The sequence below is a fragment of the Miscanthus floridulus genome, chromosome 12 (assembly GCF_019320115.1).
Source record: "Miscanthus floridulus cultivar M001 chromosome 12, ASM1932011v1, whole genome shotgun sequence".
Classification (NCBI taxonomy): Eukaryota; Viridiplantae; Streptophyta; class Magnoliopsida; order Poales; family Poaceae; genus Miscanthus; species Miscanthus floridulus.
The window spans coordinates 70,210,862-70,227,740 of NC_089591.1; the positions used below are offsets into that span (position 1 = coordinate 70,210,862).

The 16,879-nt window shown below is 43.7% G+C and overlaps 4 protein-coding genes and 1 pseudogene across 4 annotated transcripts; 3 read left to right on the plus strand and 2 right to left on the minus strand.

Moving 5' to 3' along the window:
• Window positions 1-947: 947 nt before the first annotated feature.
• Window positions 948-2,136, plus strand: LOC136496081 (glutathione S-transferase T3-like; annotated as a pseudogene).
• A 144-nt stretch (window positions 2,137-2,280) lies between these two features.
• On the minus strand, window positions 2,281-3,649 carry LOC136497294 (protein ALP1-like). Its single transcript, XM_066493092.1, has 2 exons — window positions 3,408-3,649; window positions 2,281-3,322 (listed from the first exon to the last, which is right to left on the minus strand). The coding sequence occupies exons 1-2, from the start codon at window positions 3,647-3,649 to the stop codon at window positions 2,281-2,283; spliced, it is 1,284 nt and encodes a 427-aa protein (XP_066349189.1).
• A 7,096-nt stretch (window positions 3,650-10,745) lies between these two features.
• LOC136496082 (V-type proton ATPase subunit G1-like) lies at window positions 10,746-11,636 on the plus strand. The gene is made up of 3 exons (XM_066491802.1): window positions 10,746-10,861; window positions 11,329-11,429; window positions 11,532-11,636. Exons 1-3 carry the CDS (start codon window positions 10,774-10,776, stop codon window positions 11,634-11,636), a joined length of 294 nt encoding a protein of 97 aa, XP_066347899.1. The 5' UTR covers window positions 10,746-10,773.
• A 1,850-nt stretch (window positions 11,637-13,486) lies between these two features.
• Window positions 13,487-13,909, minus strand: LOC136496084 (uncharacterized). Its single transcript, XM_066491803.1, has one exon. It carries the CDS (start codon window positions 13,907-13,909, stop codon window positions 13,487-13,489), a length of 423 nt encoding a protein of 140 aa, XP_066347900.1.
• A 259-nt stretch (window positions 13,910-14,168) lies between these two features.
• LOC136497312 (multiple organellar RNA editing factor 2, chloroplastic-like) lies at window positions 14,169-16,744 on the plus strand. The gene is made up of 4 exons (XM_066493107.1): window positions 14,169-14,587; window positions 14,686-14,783; window positions 15,360-15,425; window positions 16,364-16,744. The coding sequence occupies exons 1-4, from the start codon at window positions 14,256-14,258 to the stop codon at window positions 16,513-16,515; spliced, it is 648 nt and encodes a 215-aa protein (XP_066349204.1). The 5' UTR covers window positions 14,169-14,255; the 3' UTR covers window positions 16,516-16,744.
• Window positions 16,745-16,879: the final 135 nt, after the last annotated feature.

The following is a 16,879-nucleotide window of genomic DNA, read 5'->3' on the forward strand; positions in this document are numbered from 1 at the left end:
GCGGCACAGGCATTTGACGTCGCTAGGGCAATAGGCGTGGCCAAAAGTGTTAGTTTAAAAAAAACCGAGAGTGTTAGATTTAGAATTAGTTTTTAAAAAGTGTTAAAATTAAAAAAAATCGCGAAGGTAGAGGCATGGCGAGGCCAGCGGCGACAGGGCGGCAGTGAGGGGTGTCAGGAGCTACGAAGGAGGCTCGTGCGTTGGCGTAGCACTGCAGCATCGACTGCTTGAGGATATTGCTGAGGAGAGCGGCAAGTTGGTGACCATGGTGGCGTGGCGGCCTACATGGTTGGCCGTTGTGGCGCCTGTTGTTGCGCGTCCGCGGTGCTACTAAGAGCATCTCCAACAACTCCTTAAAACAACTTGCTATCCTTATAAATTTGGCAAAATCACAAAATTCCCTCTTCAACAACTCCTCAAAAGAACTTGCTATTTATCCCAAGTTGCTATCCAGCGTTGCCGCACGCGGATATATACGCGCGCAGTGTGGAGTTGCTATCGCGAAAATTCTCCGTCGCCGGCCCCCGTCCCGCGCGCGCGAAACTCTTCCCCCTCCTCTCCCGCGCGATAAAGACCGATCCACTTCCGTCCGCAACGTAGATCGGTGACCTCTCCTCTTCCCGTCGCTGCTCTGCTGAAGATAAAGACCGATCCCCTTCAACGTAGGCCGGCAAATCTTCAACGTGAAGCCTCTTCGACCTGAAGCCGCCACGACGTGAAGCCGCCAGGCCGTCGTACCTGCAGGTACCTATTCGTTCTCGCCGTCTGGTAGGGCTAGGGTAGGGCGCCGGTCTGTTGGTTTTGATGCCGAGCTTTGGTAGTTGCTAGGGTTTAGGGTTCAAGCTGTTCATGGATTGTTGTATACTGTTCTGGTAGTATGCTGTTCTCGATCTGATCTTGTTCATGGAAGTATACTTTTCTGTAAATTATTTTGTAGACCGATTAGGATGGAAGGAGAAGATAGAGATTTCTTGTTGAACATTCTTCTCAATGGAGAAGGGGCTCACATTGCTGGTTTGGACGAGATGACCATTCCAAACACTCAAGACAGTACTCGTGTTGAGGAAGTGCAGGGAAGCCGCAGTACCAAGGGAGGAAGGAGGTCCAAAAATTTTCATTGGTAGGAGGATGAAGTTGTTTGCTTGGGATGGTTGACTGTTAGCAAGGACCCCATCAACGGGGCCAATCAATCGCGTACCACATTTTGGGGAAGAGTTCATGCTTACTACGAGGAACACAATGAAACTGCAGTTCCTCATACAGAGAGTTCCATTATGCATAGATGGCTGACAATCCAGTTGCAAGTGAACAAGTTTTGTTCGTGCTATGAGGCCATTCTACGTAGGAATCAAAGTGGCACAACTATTCAAGACAAGGTATGAAATATGTGTATACACATTTTACTTGAACATTTTTTTTAAAATATATATACATTGACAATATCTCTGTACAGCTTAATGAAGCAAAAAAGATGTACACGGACTTAGACAAGGACAAGAAAACTTTTGTTCTTGATCATTGCTGGAACATACTGAAGGGGGAGGACAAGTGGAAAGCCAAGATGGTAGAACTTGCAGAGCAGGAGAAACTAGCAGCAAGCAAGAAGAAAGAAAAGCCCGCAAAGGTGTCTAGGCCAACGGATGAAGGAGCCAGTAATAATGATCAAGTCATAGCTGTTGATGATGATGAACAAACTGCACCAAGGAAGAGGTCAGATGGGATAAAGAAGGTATGGACTTAATGTGCTCAAGAATTATATATATTATTTCTTTATGTTTTTGGTTAGCATTGGACTGTTGTAATAAAGCATTGATTCTTGAATTTGTCTACAGGTAAAAGAAAATCTAAGGCGAGGAGGTGGTCAGGCTTGCATGGAAGCTTTGGACAAGATGTGGTCAAAGAAGGAGGCTTTCGACAAGGTAAAGGAGAAGGCCAAAGAGGACAGGTTCATGGCTACACTAGAGCTAAAGAAGAAGCGCGTCGAAAATGAAGCAAAAAAAAGCTGAAGCCGACTTGATGAAAGAAGAAAAAGAAATTATGTTAGCGGATGAAACCTCCCTCAACCCGAGGCAGCGTGAGTGGATTGAGATTATGCAGAAGAAGATTCTCGCGAGGCATGCTGAAAATGAAGTTTAGTTATTGATTATATGAGTTGTTGAATTATGAGCTACAAAAGTTTGTTTGTTTCAGCTCATCTCTTATTTATCAGTCACTAGAAACGTTTGTTGCCGGACAGAGATGAGCCTGCTGCTGTTGTTCTGAAGACCAGGTACTATGTAGCTAATATAAATCTGGATGATGGTTCCACAGGTGTTCGATGAGGTCTTCTTTCAACTGCACATGTGTTTCCTTGTCTCGGATCTTTTTGTGCGCCTCAATAAATTCCTCAAGTGTGCGATGAGCGTGGCCATGATCGGGTTCGACATTGTCACCACCGTCCTCAAAACGCTCGTTAGGATCAATGACAAATCCTTCATCTTCCACAATCATGTTGTGCATGATCACACAAGCCCTCATGATCATTGACAATGTCTCTGGGTCCCACATGCGAGCTGGTTCTCGAACAATGTCAAACCTAGATTGAAGAACCCCAAAACCTCTCTCCACCATCTTCCTCGCTGCTTCTTGCGCTTTGGCAAAATATTGCCTCTTGTTACCCACAGGATGATTGATTGTCTTGACCAAAGTAGCCCATAAGGGGTATATACCATCTGCAAGATAGTAGCCCATTGTGTAATCATGGCCATTAACAGAATACTTAACTTCAGGAGCTCTACCTTCCGCCAAGTTATCAAACAAAGGAGACCTATGAAGAACGTTGATGTCATTATGAGATCCAGGCATTCCGAAGAAGGCATGCCATATCCAAAGATCATCCGAAGCAACAGCCTCCAATATGATAGTGGGCTTGTCCACATGCCCCTTGTACTGACCTTGTTTGTCATATGGACAGTTCTTCCACGCCCAATGCATACAATCAATCGACCCTAACATTCTGGGAAACCCTTTTTGCTCACCCATTGCAAGTAGGCACGCTATGTCCGCCTCATTGGGATGTCTGAGGTACTCTTCTCCAAAAATTTCAACCACTGCGGCAACAAACCTACGTAAGCTCTCAAGTGTGGTACTTTCGCCAATGCGCATGTACTCATTAGTCGCATCCGTTGGAACCCCATATGTGAGCATACGCATTGCGGCAGTGATCTTTTGGAAGCAACTCAATCCAAGTACACCGCCCCCATTCCTTTTGTGCACAAAGTAATCATCATGTGCTTCTACTTCATTCATTATGTGTACGAAAAGCTCCCTAGACATCATGTACCTAAAGAAAACAAATCAATAGTTCAACAACTAGAATTATATTTGTGAACATACAACAAATCAATTTGAAGTGAAAGAACATAAACCTTCGACGGAATATATCCGGGCCGTATGTTGGATTCTCGGCCAAATAATCTTGAAACATCCTAGCGTGTCCACCTTCTCTATCATGGTAAATAACTCTATGACCTAGGATGGAGCCACCGTGTTGTTTTTTGACATTGGAAAAGGTGTGGACAATTGCAGCAACCGATGCAATGAAAGAGTCATCATCATCAGATGATGAATCATCCAATTGGCTTTGAAGACAGGATCTCTTCGTAGGCATGTTTCCTGTAACGACAAGAGTTGCGAACAATCAATGGCATGGTCTATGGCTAACACCATGTCACAAGGGTTGTCGAATGATCAATGGAATACAACAGTAATTTTCATCAAAAAAAACGTAGGGACTGATGGCCGATCAGAGGACCTACTGACCTCAAAGGGAGGAGGAGATGCCTGCCTTGGTGATCGTCGGGTAGAAGCTACAGAAACTGACGGCCTCGATCGGTAGAAGTGATGGCCGGCCGAAGTAGCTGAACGACGTCGAGGAGGAGATGATGGCCGGCTGGAGTAGCTGAATGACGTCGAGGAGGTCGCCGATGAGTAGCTGAATGACGTCGAGGATGGCCGGCCGGAGTAGCTGAACGGCGGTGGTGGCGGCCACGCACGCGAGAGTTACGTCTCGTAGGAAGGAGGAGCGTCGCGGCCTCGATCGGTAGAAGTGAAAAGTCACGTCGCGTCCAGGCCCAGTTCTGGTTTTGGAGAAAGGTAGGCCTACTTTTTCAATTTTACCAAGTGAGAATAGCAACTTGTTGGAGACACATCCTTTTTCCCCTTGCCAAACAAATTAGCAACTTGCTATAACCCAAGAATTGGCAAGTGTGTTTTAAGGAGTTGTTGGAGATACTCTAAGCACGCTGGTGTTGCATTGGTGGCGTTTGCGCGTGGATGCACAGTGGCATGGTAGAGAACCGAGCTTTACTCCCGGTGGGGAACCCTCTCTAGTCCCGGTTCCTCACCTGGGAGCAAGCATCCGGGACTAAAGGGGGGTCCTTTAGTCCCAGGTCAGGAACCGGGACTAAAGAAGGACCTTTAGTCCCGGTGGGTAACACCAACCGGGACTAAAGGTGCCTCCTGACATGCCACGATGGCCGGCACCTTTAGTCCCGGTTGGTAATACGAACCGGGACTAAAGGTTTTTTTCTTTTTTCTTTTCTTTTCATTTTTTTGTTTTCTTTTCAAAATAGGTTTTCGAAGTCGTATTGTACGCTGCTAATTATACATTTATACGCACGTATAGTATGTTTTGGTTCAAGCATAATGAACGTATTAAATCACACAATTCAAGCATAGAAATATATATATATATATATATATATACACACACACACATCATATATATATTTACATGCATGCATGCATATGTGTATTTTACATTATATTATTTCATGTGCATATATTACAAAAGATTGCATTACAGTTGTTGTGACATAACAAGTTTCTTCTCATCCTCTAGCTTGGCTTCAATGGCAGTGTTTGGTTGAAGTAGAACTCGCCCTTGGAATCGATGACCTGCTCATTAAAAAATCCGGCTATAGACTCTTGACTTGCTTTGATTTGGTCTTGCCATATGACCTTTTTCTCCAACCATCGAGTCTACAGGTTTGAATTAAAGAAAAATAAATTAATATATGTACATGTATATATATAAAGACATAGTAACACAATCAATAATAATAATTAAATGAATATATAGTGTATTTTTAACATACTTTGAGTCTCTCTGTAGGAGTTCTTTGGGAGAGCACCTTGATAAACTCGCAAACATAGTAACCACAATAGTTGTTCCCCTGTTCCTGCCTCAGACACCACTTTACGAGAAAAAGATTTATCATCCAATCTGGTGATCCGATGAAAGCTATATGTTTAATTAATAAAGATGATGCGATTCAGAGGACTTACTTTCAAAGAGATTACATTCAGTGGCGCTTTGCATTTTTCCATGTGTTGCTTCTCAATAAAGGTTTTCCAAACACTGCCCAATAAAAAAATTGCCACGTCATCAGATATAGTTAATCATCATGTTTGTGTGTATGTATAGTTGCTAGAGATCCCGAAATTACCTCTGGATAATATCTATCATATCTTGGTAGTCTTGTTGTGGTTTTCTCATCGAGTCATAGATTATCAAGTGACTTTTCACCAGATCGATGTCTATCAATATCCAGTGATTGCTGCATATGTTTATAGGATATAACGCATAACACTCATTAATTAACTAGAATCAACATATGAGCCATTAAGGATATGATCGACATGATTAACACTCACTTGAAGTTATAGGGAAAGAGTATATCCTTCTTATGGCGTTGGTTCACTAAGAAGTTCATGAGGTTACTCTCTGACTCAGACTTCCAATTAGTCTTTGGAGTAATTGGGTCTTTGAATACTATATGGGGATCAACAAAACCAATTTCATTGCAGCCTTCCTTTCTGAGCTCTGTCATTGTAAATCTGCATATATATAGTACTTGTTAGGATAATTTATATGCATATACACACATATGATGAGTTTAATAATAGATCGAAAGAATTATTACTTACAGGCAATAGCAGCTAATGATAACTTTGTCCAGAGAGGTCAGGTGGCATAGTTGATGAAATTCTGCAAAGTCAACATACATAACATCATCGCCACGAAACCAATGTTCGTCTCTAATTCTGACATCAACGCAGAAGTCTTCACTAGTAGACGTCTGCATGTACCACTTGTTTAGCAGGTATATTTGTGTCCCCAGATCAGATAAGGCTTGAGGGTTGTATAGACTCTGGTCTAGTACAAATTTTTTCTTCCAAATATCAACCTCCGCCGCACTCTCAATGTTTCCATCACCAAACATCTGGTAAAGGTCGAGACCAGTCTCATCAAGAAATTCACCAAGGTGATCCAAATCGACATCCGGAGGTATGTTTGCCTGATGCATTAATTCTAAATTCGAACCATATTCATTACCAACAACTAGCGGGGGGATTGATTGGTGCGCTTGTTGTCCGAGTTGGGCAACTCATTTCCCTGCCCGCTTCTTTTTTTGTGCTGCCTCAATTGACTTGGTGAGAGTGCGGTCATAGTCCGATAACGTTGATTTGGACGGCTTACGAGATTCCTGCTGTTGTTGCTGGTAAGAAGTCACCTTTTTTCTTAGAATATCTGGAGCTACGAAGAAGTACGGTTTCTCTGGATTTCTCCTTGCTTCTTGATTCATTTTAAGTCTGTCATAGAATCTAGACATGTCTTTTTTATATGTATCAGTTTCTTCTTCCTTCTCTTCAGATATTATTTTGAGAATAGCCCTTGGTTTCACGGTGGCTTTCTTTGCAGGCGGGGACTGGTTCTTCGTTTGAGGGGCTGGCCTCTTGCTAGGCTTCTTGGTAGGCGGGGGCGATGGCCTCTTGCTAGGCTTCCCCGATTGTGCAACATATTTGGGCTTTTTCGGCTGGATCACTGCCTCATTAGCCGCCGTATCTGCCTGTTGTGCAAGATATTTTTGCACGAGTTCAACATACTCTTTCTCCCAGTAGAAGCCTGAATATCGTCCACTGCCATCCCACTGAAATTAAAACAAAAAATTAGAACTTTAATCACAACCATCATGAAAATAGGTATAAACTAACCATAATCATTAAATACGATAAAATAACTCACATTGCGATCCGGACACTTGTAGAAGATACGATCCTTGTTGGGATCCTCCTTCTTCACTCGGTACTCCATCACAATCTTCGTCTCATCATGACACTTGCCGCATGGAATGAGAGGAAGGCCTGGCCTAAGTCGCTTTGGAAACCCATGAGAGGCCGAGGACCCGGAAACAGTTGTCATCTACTCTCTATACTCATTTTTTAATACACTATAAATTTCTCCTTTTATAAAAAAATAAAATTAAGAAACTATAAAATTATCTAGATCTCTAAATAATGATATTTTTAATGGTCATTGTGTTCTCGTCTTTTACTGCGGCAGGTAAGTAATTCACATGATATTTCCGCAAATTAACAGAAGAATGGGAGTGTACACACATAACAGACTACTGCGACGATATCGGGACGTGTGAATAAATAACCATCCGTACTAGTTGACCTTGCTTACGTGATCATCTCGGTGAGCAATTCTCCACCGGACGGCACCGTACTTGGCCACGGAAGAGCTCCAATTCTACGAGGAAGGGAACACGGTCTTCCACGACCGTTGCCGCTCTCCCTCGTAGAATCAAAACTCCTCCTTGACGTCCGTTACCGCTCCGCAGAGAACATGCTCACCGAAATGAACACGGTCCGCTAGTTCAACTAGTACGGATTTTCTATAATTTTCTAACTATTTTCTAAGTTTTTCATTTCATAAAAAGTTAAAATAAAAAGTACGGTGATTGACAGACTACTGCGACGATATCGGGACATGTGAATAAATAACTATCCGTACTAGTTGAACTTGCTTACGTGATCATCTCGGCGAGCATTTCTCCACCGGACGGCACCGTACTTGGTCAAGGAAGAGCTCTGATTCTACGAGAAAGGGAACACGGTCTTCCACGACCGTTGTCGCTCTCCCTCGTAGAATCAAAGCTCCTCCTTGACGTTCGTTACCGTTCGGCAGAGAACATGCTCGCCAACATGAACACGGTCCGCTAGTTCAACTAGTACGGATTTTCTATAATTTTCTAACTATTTTCTAAGTTTTTTATTTCATAAAAAGTTAAAATAAAAAGTACGGTGATTGACAGACTACTGCGACGATATCGGGACATGTGAATAAATAACCATCCGTACTAGTTGAACTTGCTTACGTGATCATCTCGGCGAGCATTTCTCCACCGGACGGCACCGTACTTGGTCAAGGAAGAGCTTCGATTCTACGAGGAAGGGAACACGGTCTCCCACGACCGTTGTCGCTCTCCCTCGTAGAATCAAAGCTCCTCCTTGATGTCCGTTACCGCTCGACAGAGAACATGCTTGCCGAGCTGAACACGGTCCGCAAGTTCAACTAGTACGGATTTTTTATAATTTTCTAACTATTTTCTAAGTTTTTATTTATATATACTACGTTTAGGTACGGTGATTGACAGACTACTGCGATGATATCGGGACATGTGAATAAATAACCATCCATACTAGTTGACCTTGCTTACGTGATCATCTCAGCGAGCATTTCTCCACCGGACGGCACCATACTTGGTCAAGGAAGAACTCCGATTCTACGAGGAAGGGAACACGGTCTTCCACGACCGTTGTCGCTCTCCCTCGTAGAATCAAAGCTCCTCCTTGACGTCCGTTACCGCTCGGCAGAGAACATGCTCGCCGAGCTGAACACGGTCTGCAAGTTCAACTAGTATGGATTTGCTATAATTTTCTAACTATTTTCTAAGTTTATATTTATATATACTTTAACCTTCTTTCATGTAAATATGCAAGCTTGAAGTGATTTTGAGCTCAAATTGCTTACAAATAAAAAAAACCATAATAAAGAACCATAAATATATATAGTGAACAAAATGGCATAAGAAAATGGTGAAAAATGAGAGTATGAGATTGGTAACCTTTACAACTGAAGAATCGACGGAGGAATCGAAGAAATCGACGGAGGAATCGAAGAATGGATGGAGGAACAATGAAGGGAGGGAGGAAGCAAGAACACTAGTGTAGTGAGCTTCAAAATGCGCTGAGCTCGGGCTCGGGGAGGAAGAAGGAGACGGCCAATTTATAAAGGGAGAACATTTAGTCCCGGTTGGTGGATCCAACCGGGACTAAAGGTAACTTTCCAACCCTGGGCGCAGCCACGGCCCGGGAGTAGACTTTTACTCCCGGTTGGATCCACCAACCGTGAGTAAAAGTATACCTTTAGTCCCGGTTGGTGGCTCCAACCGGGACTAAAGGTCCCTGCCACCTCTGTCTGGCGCAGTAGCCGTTGGGCAGGGACCTTTAGTCCCGGTTGAAGCCTCCAACCGGGACTAAAGGTATTTCTAGTCCCGGGGGCAAAAAATTTCGGGACTAGAGCCCATTTTAGCCGAGGATCAAATGTCTGTTCTCTACTATGGGGGCTGTGTGGTGGCTCGGCAGCATGGAGGCTGTGGTGGGTGGCTGCGGCAATGCTTGGTGTTTTCAGCATCAGGGATGTGGCAGCAGAAGCTGCACTGGTGGTGGAAGGAGCTTTGAAGTGTGGATGGCAACGAGGGAGTTGTTGGGTGCACCTTGCACAGTGCGGTAGCTTGGTTGCCATGTCAAGGGCGTGGGCGTTAGATTGGTGGAGAGCAGCAAGGAGGGCGTAGGTGTAGTGGATGGCGTGCAAAAGCCTTTGTGGCAGTTGATGGGCGACGACACGGTGAGGCCGTGCGCCAGTGTTTCGAGGCTGGTGTGGGACGGGGTGGTCAGCAGGAGCATTGCCACATCAGCTTGTGTGGTGTGGCGGTGGGCGGTCGCGCATTGTGGTGACCGCTCTAGCCCAAGGAGGGCCTATGAGGGCAGTCGGAGGCAGCAAGCTTGACGCAGCTGATATCTATGACATGGTGCCTTGGTTGTGTGCATTGTTGTTGCAGTTGTCGGATCTTGAAAGACACGGTCAGCTTGGTAATGGCTAGATGTAGCACTTGGGTATCGCCTTGGTGGCTTGCAGCGGACTGCGGCTACTAACTCTGCCTGAAAGGGGTGGTCCGGTGTAGGACAGGGTCGACTGACAGTGCAAGCGGTGACGATGGCACGGGGATTACACAGCGTGCAGCGGTCTGCAACGGCTAGCCCTGCATGACAGCAGCTGGCTCGGTGTGGGACGTTGTCAGTAACAATGGCGCAAGTAGTGATGATGGCATGTTGATTTGATGGCTTCATCTTTCAGTGATGATGGTGGTGCATTGTGGCGACCGGCGGGGCGGTAGTGTGGAGCTTCTGTAGTGGTCATGGTTGTGCAGTCTGCAGTGCCTAGTATAGTGGTGTAGAGCAGTGGTGCGATAGTGTTGTGTGGCACGTGTTGAGGTCTTGGTCTAACCGGCTGTTGGTTTTGTTGATTATGGTTGTTAGTTTTGCTTCGTTGCTTTCTAGTAGCTGTTGCTGCTCGACTCTTTGGGATTTAGTTGCTATGTTGTACTGCCTAGCCTAGGCTTCTCCTTTTTAATATATATATTCGGTAGCTCTCCTGCTTGTTTTATTTAAAAAAAACAAAAACCTGGCTATTTGGATCTGATGTACTTACACGGACATACATGTATTGTGCCTACTAACTTCAATCTTTTTTTTTCCCAAAAAATTATCGTGTGCACATGTGTATGCCCATGTCCTTTTCTGGGTCCACCCTGATCTCAGGTTGGTTTCACCTAATGTTCTGTTGATTCTTAATTTATTCCTTGACGCAGCAGCTGAAAGATGGATGCGAACAGGCGCCAGAGTGGAATTCAGCAGTTGTTGGCTGCAGAGCAAGAGGCTCAGCAGATTGTAAATGCAGCTAGGGCTGGTAATACTATCTTACTTTTGGCACAAATATTACAAATCAAGCATAGTGCTCGAGAGCAAGTACCTTGTGCTATTGTGCATAAGATCCTGTATTTTGATCTACCGATTAATCTTCATGTAGATATTCACTATTCACATTTTAGGTAGAAACGTGTTCTATTCTGGCCTATAGTGAGATCAGCATCTAGTTTGTAGAATTGCCTTTGGTGTACTGCCTTTTTTTTTATTTGCTTTAGTCTACAGGCTCTTACTTGTTACGACATGCCATACCACTGAAAAGTCACATGTTGACTGTACAAATGTGCATAATCCAAGTCAGAAAAATATCACTTGTCCTTCACTGATTAGACAACCATGGTCCAATGCAAAGCTTTTGCTCTAGAAATGTCTGTTCAACTTCTGCAGATAATATCCATGACTATGATTGGTTTTGAGGGGCTGCAGTGTAACGTTTTCTGTGTTCAACAGCTAAGTCAGCAAGGCTTAGGCAAGCCAAGGAGGAGGCTGAGAGGGAAATAGCTGAATACCGTGCCCAGATGGAGGCTGAATTCCAGAGAAAGGTTGCAGAGGTATGTCACTAGCCCAACATGCTCGAATGTTCACAAGATCACAGAGCATCAGAGCCTGAGTTTTATGTATTTGTTGTTCTGGTGCAAATGTTAAACGTCTAGGAAGAGACAGCAACAAAAATTGAACAACTCAATCAACAGGCTGCAAGCATATCCCCAGAAGTCATTCAGATGCTTCTGAGGCATGTCACCACTGTGAAGAACTGAACGTTGTTGTGCGCAAAGTATGCTTACAAGTTGCAACATTCTATTATCTATATATTTATTAGTACAAGAAAGTGGTAATAAATGAAATTTTCACTTTTAGCTGTAATTCTATGTTCTTAATCATATAGAATAAGGTGTTGCACTGGAGCAGCAAACCTTTCCTGTAAAATCAATACTCGTTCATCAGTTGTTACATGTAAATGTTTTTCTTTCTTTTTTTCTTTTTGATGAAATGTTATTTTTGTCTGTCATTCTGAACAGAGTGATCTTTTATTTCCAGTCTTGTAAGTCGTACCTCTAGACTCTAGTTTATAGCACCAAATAAATACACTATGTAATTATAACATTGGTCTATCTTATTCAAGCTTGGTGTCATAAATATTGATGTTCTTTTTAATAATTTCAATCAAACTTAAAAAGGATTGACTTAGGACAACTTCTATAAATTAATCTATTTTTGGCACTGTTTGCTTTAAACGGTTGTTTAGCTGTTTAGCTGTTTACACGCTGTTTAAACGCAACATGGTGATGCACATTTTCGTTTAATTAACTGTTTATTCTATTTAAATGATTGTTTTGCTCGTTAAAGTAGCAGTTTAGCCCAACTAATGACTAAATGGCGAGTGTCCAACTGTTTATATCGTTTAGGATAACACTGATTTTTGAAATGATGGAGTCATTCCTACCAGGCTACCACTACACTTGCCTACCTTAAAGGCCTAAACAGCAACATGGTTCGTTGCTCATGGCAACCATGGCCTGATAACAACCGGAGTCATATTATGTATTTTAGATGTTGTATAAACATGTTCAGGTCATGTCTAGTTGTATTGGGCTACCGATGCAATAACCTTGTGAATCTATTTTGTTGCCTGCTTGGGCAGATGCAATGTCTTGTCGCGTGATAGCGTGAGACTAACACCCGTAGCAGATGAAAATACATCCACTGAACCTACATGAGTGAGCTCAATTTGTCTGTATCAACTAGGCCAAGATGAGGGGAACCTATACGAGTGAAACGAACCAGAATTTCCAGAATTGAAATTCCGACTCTTTTGTCCATCTGTGATAGTGCCAGGATGTCTCGGCTATTACAGGTGTCCAATTTTCAGCCTATATATAATAGTCCCAGAATATCTCGGCTATCACAATAAGTGAGCTCAATTTGGTTGTATCAACTAGGTCAAGATGAGGGGGGCATATTTTTGCATCTGCTCATACAAATTGTATACCCCTATACAATATAATACACTTCTCTATAAGAACATATGCATCTTATGGTGCATGGCGGTTCTAATGCGACAACCAAATAGAGCATTAGCCATTGCCACCAATGCATCATTTTTTTTACCTAGACCTGGCTCCTAACAACCCAAAATCTAATTTAGGCTAAGTATACATCATATTATGCATTTTTAAGTCTAGTTCTCATTCGATTGAATCGCTCCCTACTATAGTTGAATTGGGCCTAGGGTTGACCAACACGTGATCATGACTGGCTTGAGACAAACACGACGTGACCAGGATGAGCCATGTAGGACCAAAGCCAGTGGTTGAAAACCAACCAGATAAGGTTAGACTATACAAAGACCTCATGCCAAGTGTTCCATGCGTTGGCTAGCCCCATCCCACCTATAAGACTACGTGTCTAACACAAGAGCCCCAAGTGGAGGATGTGACCAAGTGCCATACCTTGTTCTCACTACAGGCCACCAAATTCTCACGATCGGCACGTTTTTATATTTCTGGTTTGTAGTGTTTTTTTATCTCTATATATGGGTTTGTAGCTTTTTTTTGAGAGAGATCAGTACCACTTTATTCATATATCAGAGTAATCGGTACAAACTCCATTAGAAGGAAAAAGCAGCCAAACATGCCGCCCCCACAGATTCATAAATTGAGCTTTTAGCTAATCTATGAGCATCACCATTCGAGTTCCTACTTTCATAGACGACCTCCACCAATGCGAAGCTTGCCATACATGACTTAATCTCCCTGATGATGTGGCCATAGGGAGTCATCCCCGGACCATGCATATTCTTCACTATGTTCGTGCAGTTGGCAGCAATCCTGACCTTCTGAAGCATAAGGTCACTCGAGAGAGCTAGACCTTCTCTGCAGGCCAACGCTTCCGCCGTCTCTAGATCTGAAACTCCTTCCATCACAATTGCAGACGCTCCCAAAAAGATGCCTACCTCATCCCTTGCAATAGCTGCCACCGTCGCAATGCAAGAATTGTTAGATAGTGTAGCATCCACATTTATCTTCGTCATGCCTGAGGGGCGGGGGGGGGGGGGGGGGGGGGGGGGTTGATATGGGTTTGTAGCTGGGAGCGTGGGAAAGAAAAGATGAGGGTCAGGATAGTTCGGGGACATAACGTGGACTTCTTCCTTAGCAGAAACGAGCAGGCCGGACGTTCTGATTAGGCTGTTTTATCTGGGCCTCCAGTACGAGGATGCGCAGGCTAACGGGCAGCCCAGCTCAAACGCAGCAAATATCTCTCGTCGTCCCGGGCCCTCATCAAAACCCCATCCAATTCCAAACCTCTCTTGTAGCCATTTCACCACCGCTTCCGCCCCTCCCGTCGCGGCCAGCCAACCGCCTCTTCCCTCGCCACCCATGGCCACCGCAGCGCGCGCCCTCGTCGCCGCACGCCCGGCGCGGCCTCTCCTCCCGTCACGGCGCCTTCCATCCTCCTCTTCCATCCGTCCCCCCCGGCAACGTGGCGGCGTTGGGTCCGTCCGCTGCATGGCGCGGCGGCCGGATTCCTCGTATTCCCCGCTGCGGTCGGGTCAGGGCGGTGACCGTGCGCCGACGGAGATGGCTCCTCTGTTCCCTGGCTGCGACTACGAGCACTGGCTCATCGTCATGGACAAGCCCGGCGGCGAGGGCGCCACTAAGCAGCAAATGATCGATTGCTACATCCAGACCCTTGCCCAGGTGGTAGGGAGGTAATTGTTACTACTGATTCAATCAAGTATGTCCTTAGGTTTGGATGTATCGTGGGGATGAGAAATAATTTTGGATAATTCGCTGTATGTTGTTGCAGCGAGGAGGAGGCAAAGAAGAAGATATACAACGTATCCTGCGAGCGCTATTTTGGATTCGGATGTGAAATTGATGAAGAGACCTCCAACAAACTCGAAGGTGACTTGTTTGGTTCCTTGTTCAAGAGTCAAGACATGCAATGTGATGTCATCTTTTGTTTCAATTAATGTATTTTGCGTTGTGCTATAATGTTGATATAGTCGCTTAGTGTGATAACATGGAAAATTAAGATTTATGTTTGTGTTGAAGCCTTAGTTTTTTGACGAAACTGGAGGAGCCGTGGAGCCCCTACAGTACTTTTATTAAAAAACAACAAAAGCACAGTACAGGAGAACAAAGCTGCAAGGGCAGAATTCAAGAAGTTGAAGCCTTAGTTATGTTCAACTATTACAATGTTGTGGTCTATTCGTGATTGTGTCCGTGACACATTACTTGTTTGAGCTTAGGTGCTATGTTATTGTGTTCATTGAGCAATTTTATCATGAAAAGTGATGTGTTGACATCTACTACTAGAAACTCGCTGTGCTTATTCTTTCTTCAGTGACCATTTGCAGATATCATGCTATGCGTGTGCTTGTTTCTATAAGCATTAACAGATATAAATCTTCTGAACTTTCAGTACACTACATGTATCACTAGTTGCACTAACTGCGGTTTGTGTTTTGGATAAAACAGGCCTTCCAGGGGTTCTATTTGTGCTTCCTGACTCTTATGTTGATGCTGAGAACAAGGATTATGGTGGTAAGTTTATTACCTAAGTGTCCTGTAGCTTTATGTTGAGTGTGGTTCATTTCGTTTTTTGAGGACTATTTCGTGCTAGCTGTTAATAGATCCTTGAATTTTCACTGCCCTGGTAGAAAACCTCACTTTCAGCTGTATGGTTCACAGTTGCCTATTATTGTTTCCCAGTAATCTGTTGTCTTGCTAGTTTGTCATAGTTCTACTTCCTGGATTCCTTCTATAGTAGTTTTTAATCTAGCAATCATATTATTGCTGCACTGCACGTTCCTCTGGCATAACTCATAAGTGAAGAAATGTTGTTCGAAAGAGATGTAAAGCAGTGTGAAGTTGAGTTTGGTTCATTTCGTTTTTTGAGGACTATTTCATGCTAGCTATTAATAGATCCTTGAATTGTCACTGCCCTGGAAGAAAAGCTCACTTTGTGCTGTATGGTTCCCAGTTGCCTACTATTGTTTCCCAACAATCTTTGTCTTTAGTCTGCCATAGTTCTACTTACTGGATTCCTTCTATAGTAGTTTTATATCTATCAATCATATTATTGCTGCGTTGCACGTTCCTCTGAAATAAGTGAAAAAATGTTTGAAAGAGATGTAAAGCAGTGTGAAACTGCTAATAACAGTAGCTTTTTTTTTGTCATTCAATGCTAAACGGTTAGTTAAAATTTCCACATCTGCTGTTATTATTTTTGTTTAGCTTGCCGTTTGGCATGAAGTTTCACTTTTATTGGATGCCTCACATTTCATTTGCTATATTCATGGACTACAATTCATTGCTTTTCTGTCGAATGCCTTGTCTCTTCCCAATTTATCAAGTGTGTTGACTGATGTCATTTACATTTCAATCCTTTCCAAGTTCAGTCTGTCATTAAATTTCTCTCATTCGTAATCATCTTAATATGAACATATCTTAGGTTTTCATGAAGTTAACTTTCTTTGCAGCTGAGTTATTTGTGGACGGTGAAATTGTTCAGCGATCGCCAGAAAGGCAGAGAAGGGTGGAGCCAGTGCCTCAGAGAGCTCAAGATCGACCCCGGTACAGTGATCGGACCCGCTATGTGAAGCGGAGGGAGAACCAATCTTACCAGCGATGATGTTGCCGTTTCTGGAGATGGAAAATGCTACGGTTTCCACAAGTGCCTAAATGTGATGCTGGAAATGTAGCAGCAACCCCCCACTACCCAAATGAGAATGGCATCCGTTGTGTTTGCTGCGCTTTTTAAGCTTTACATGCTTATGCATTTGGGCTTGTACCTTTGGTTGATATGAACGATGTATCCTTTTAACTTCGCATGATAATTTAAAGTCGTCTTTAGTCAGAAATTAATCAATTATTGATGATTATCAGATGATATACTGCATGATCATCTCGGAAGGGGGCCGTCCGTTGGACCGTTTCCCTCTCACAAACTGTTCCAGTGCTCCAGCCCGTTATTGTGGCAGGTGACATGATGCCAC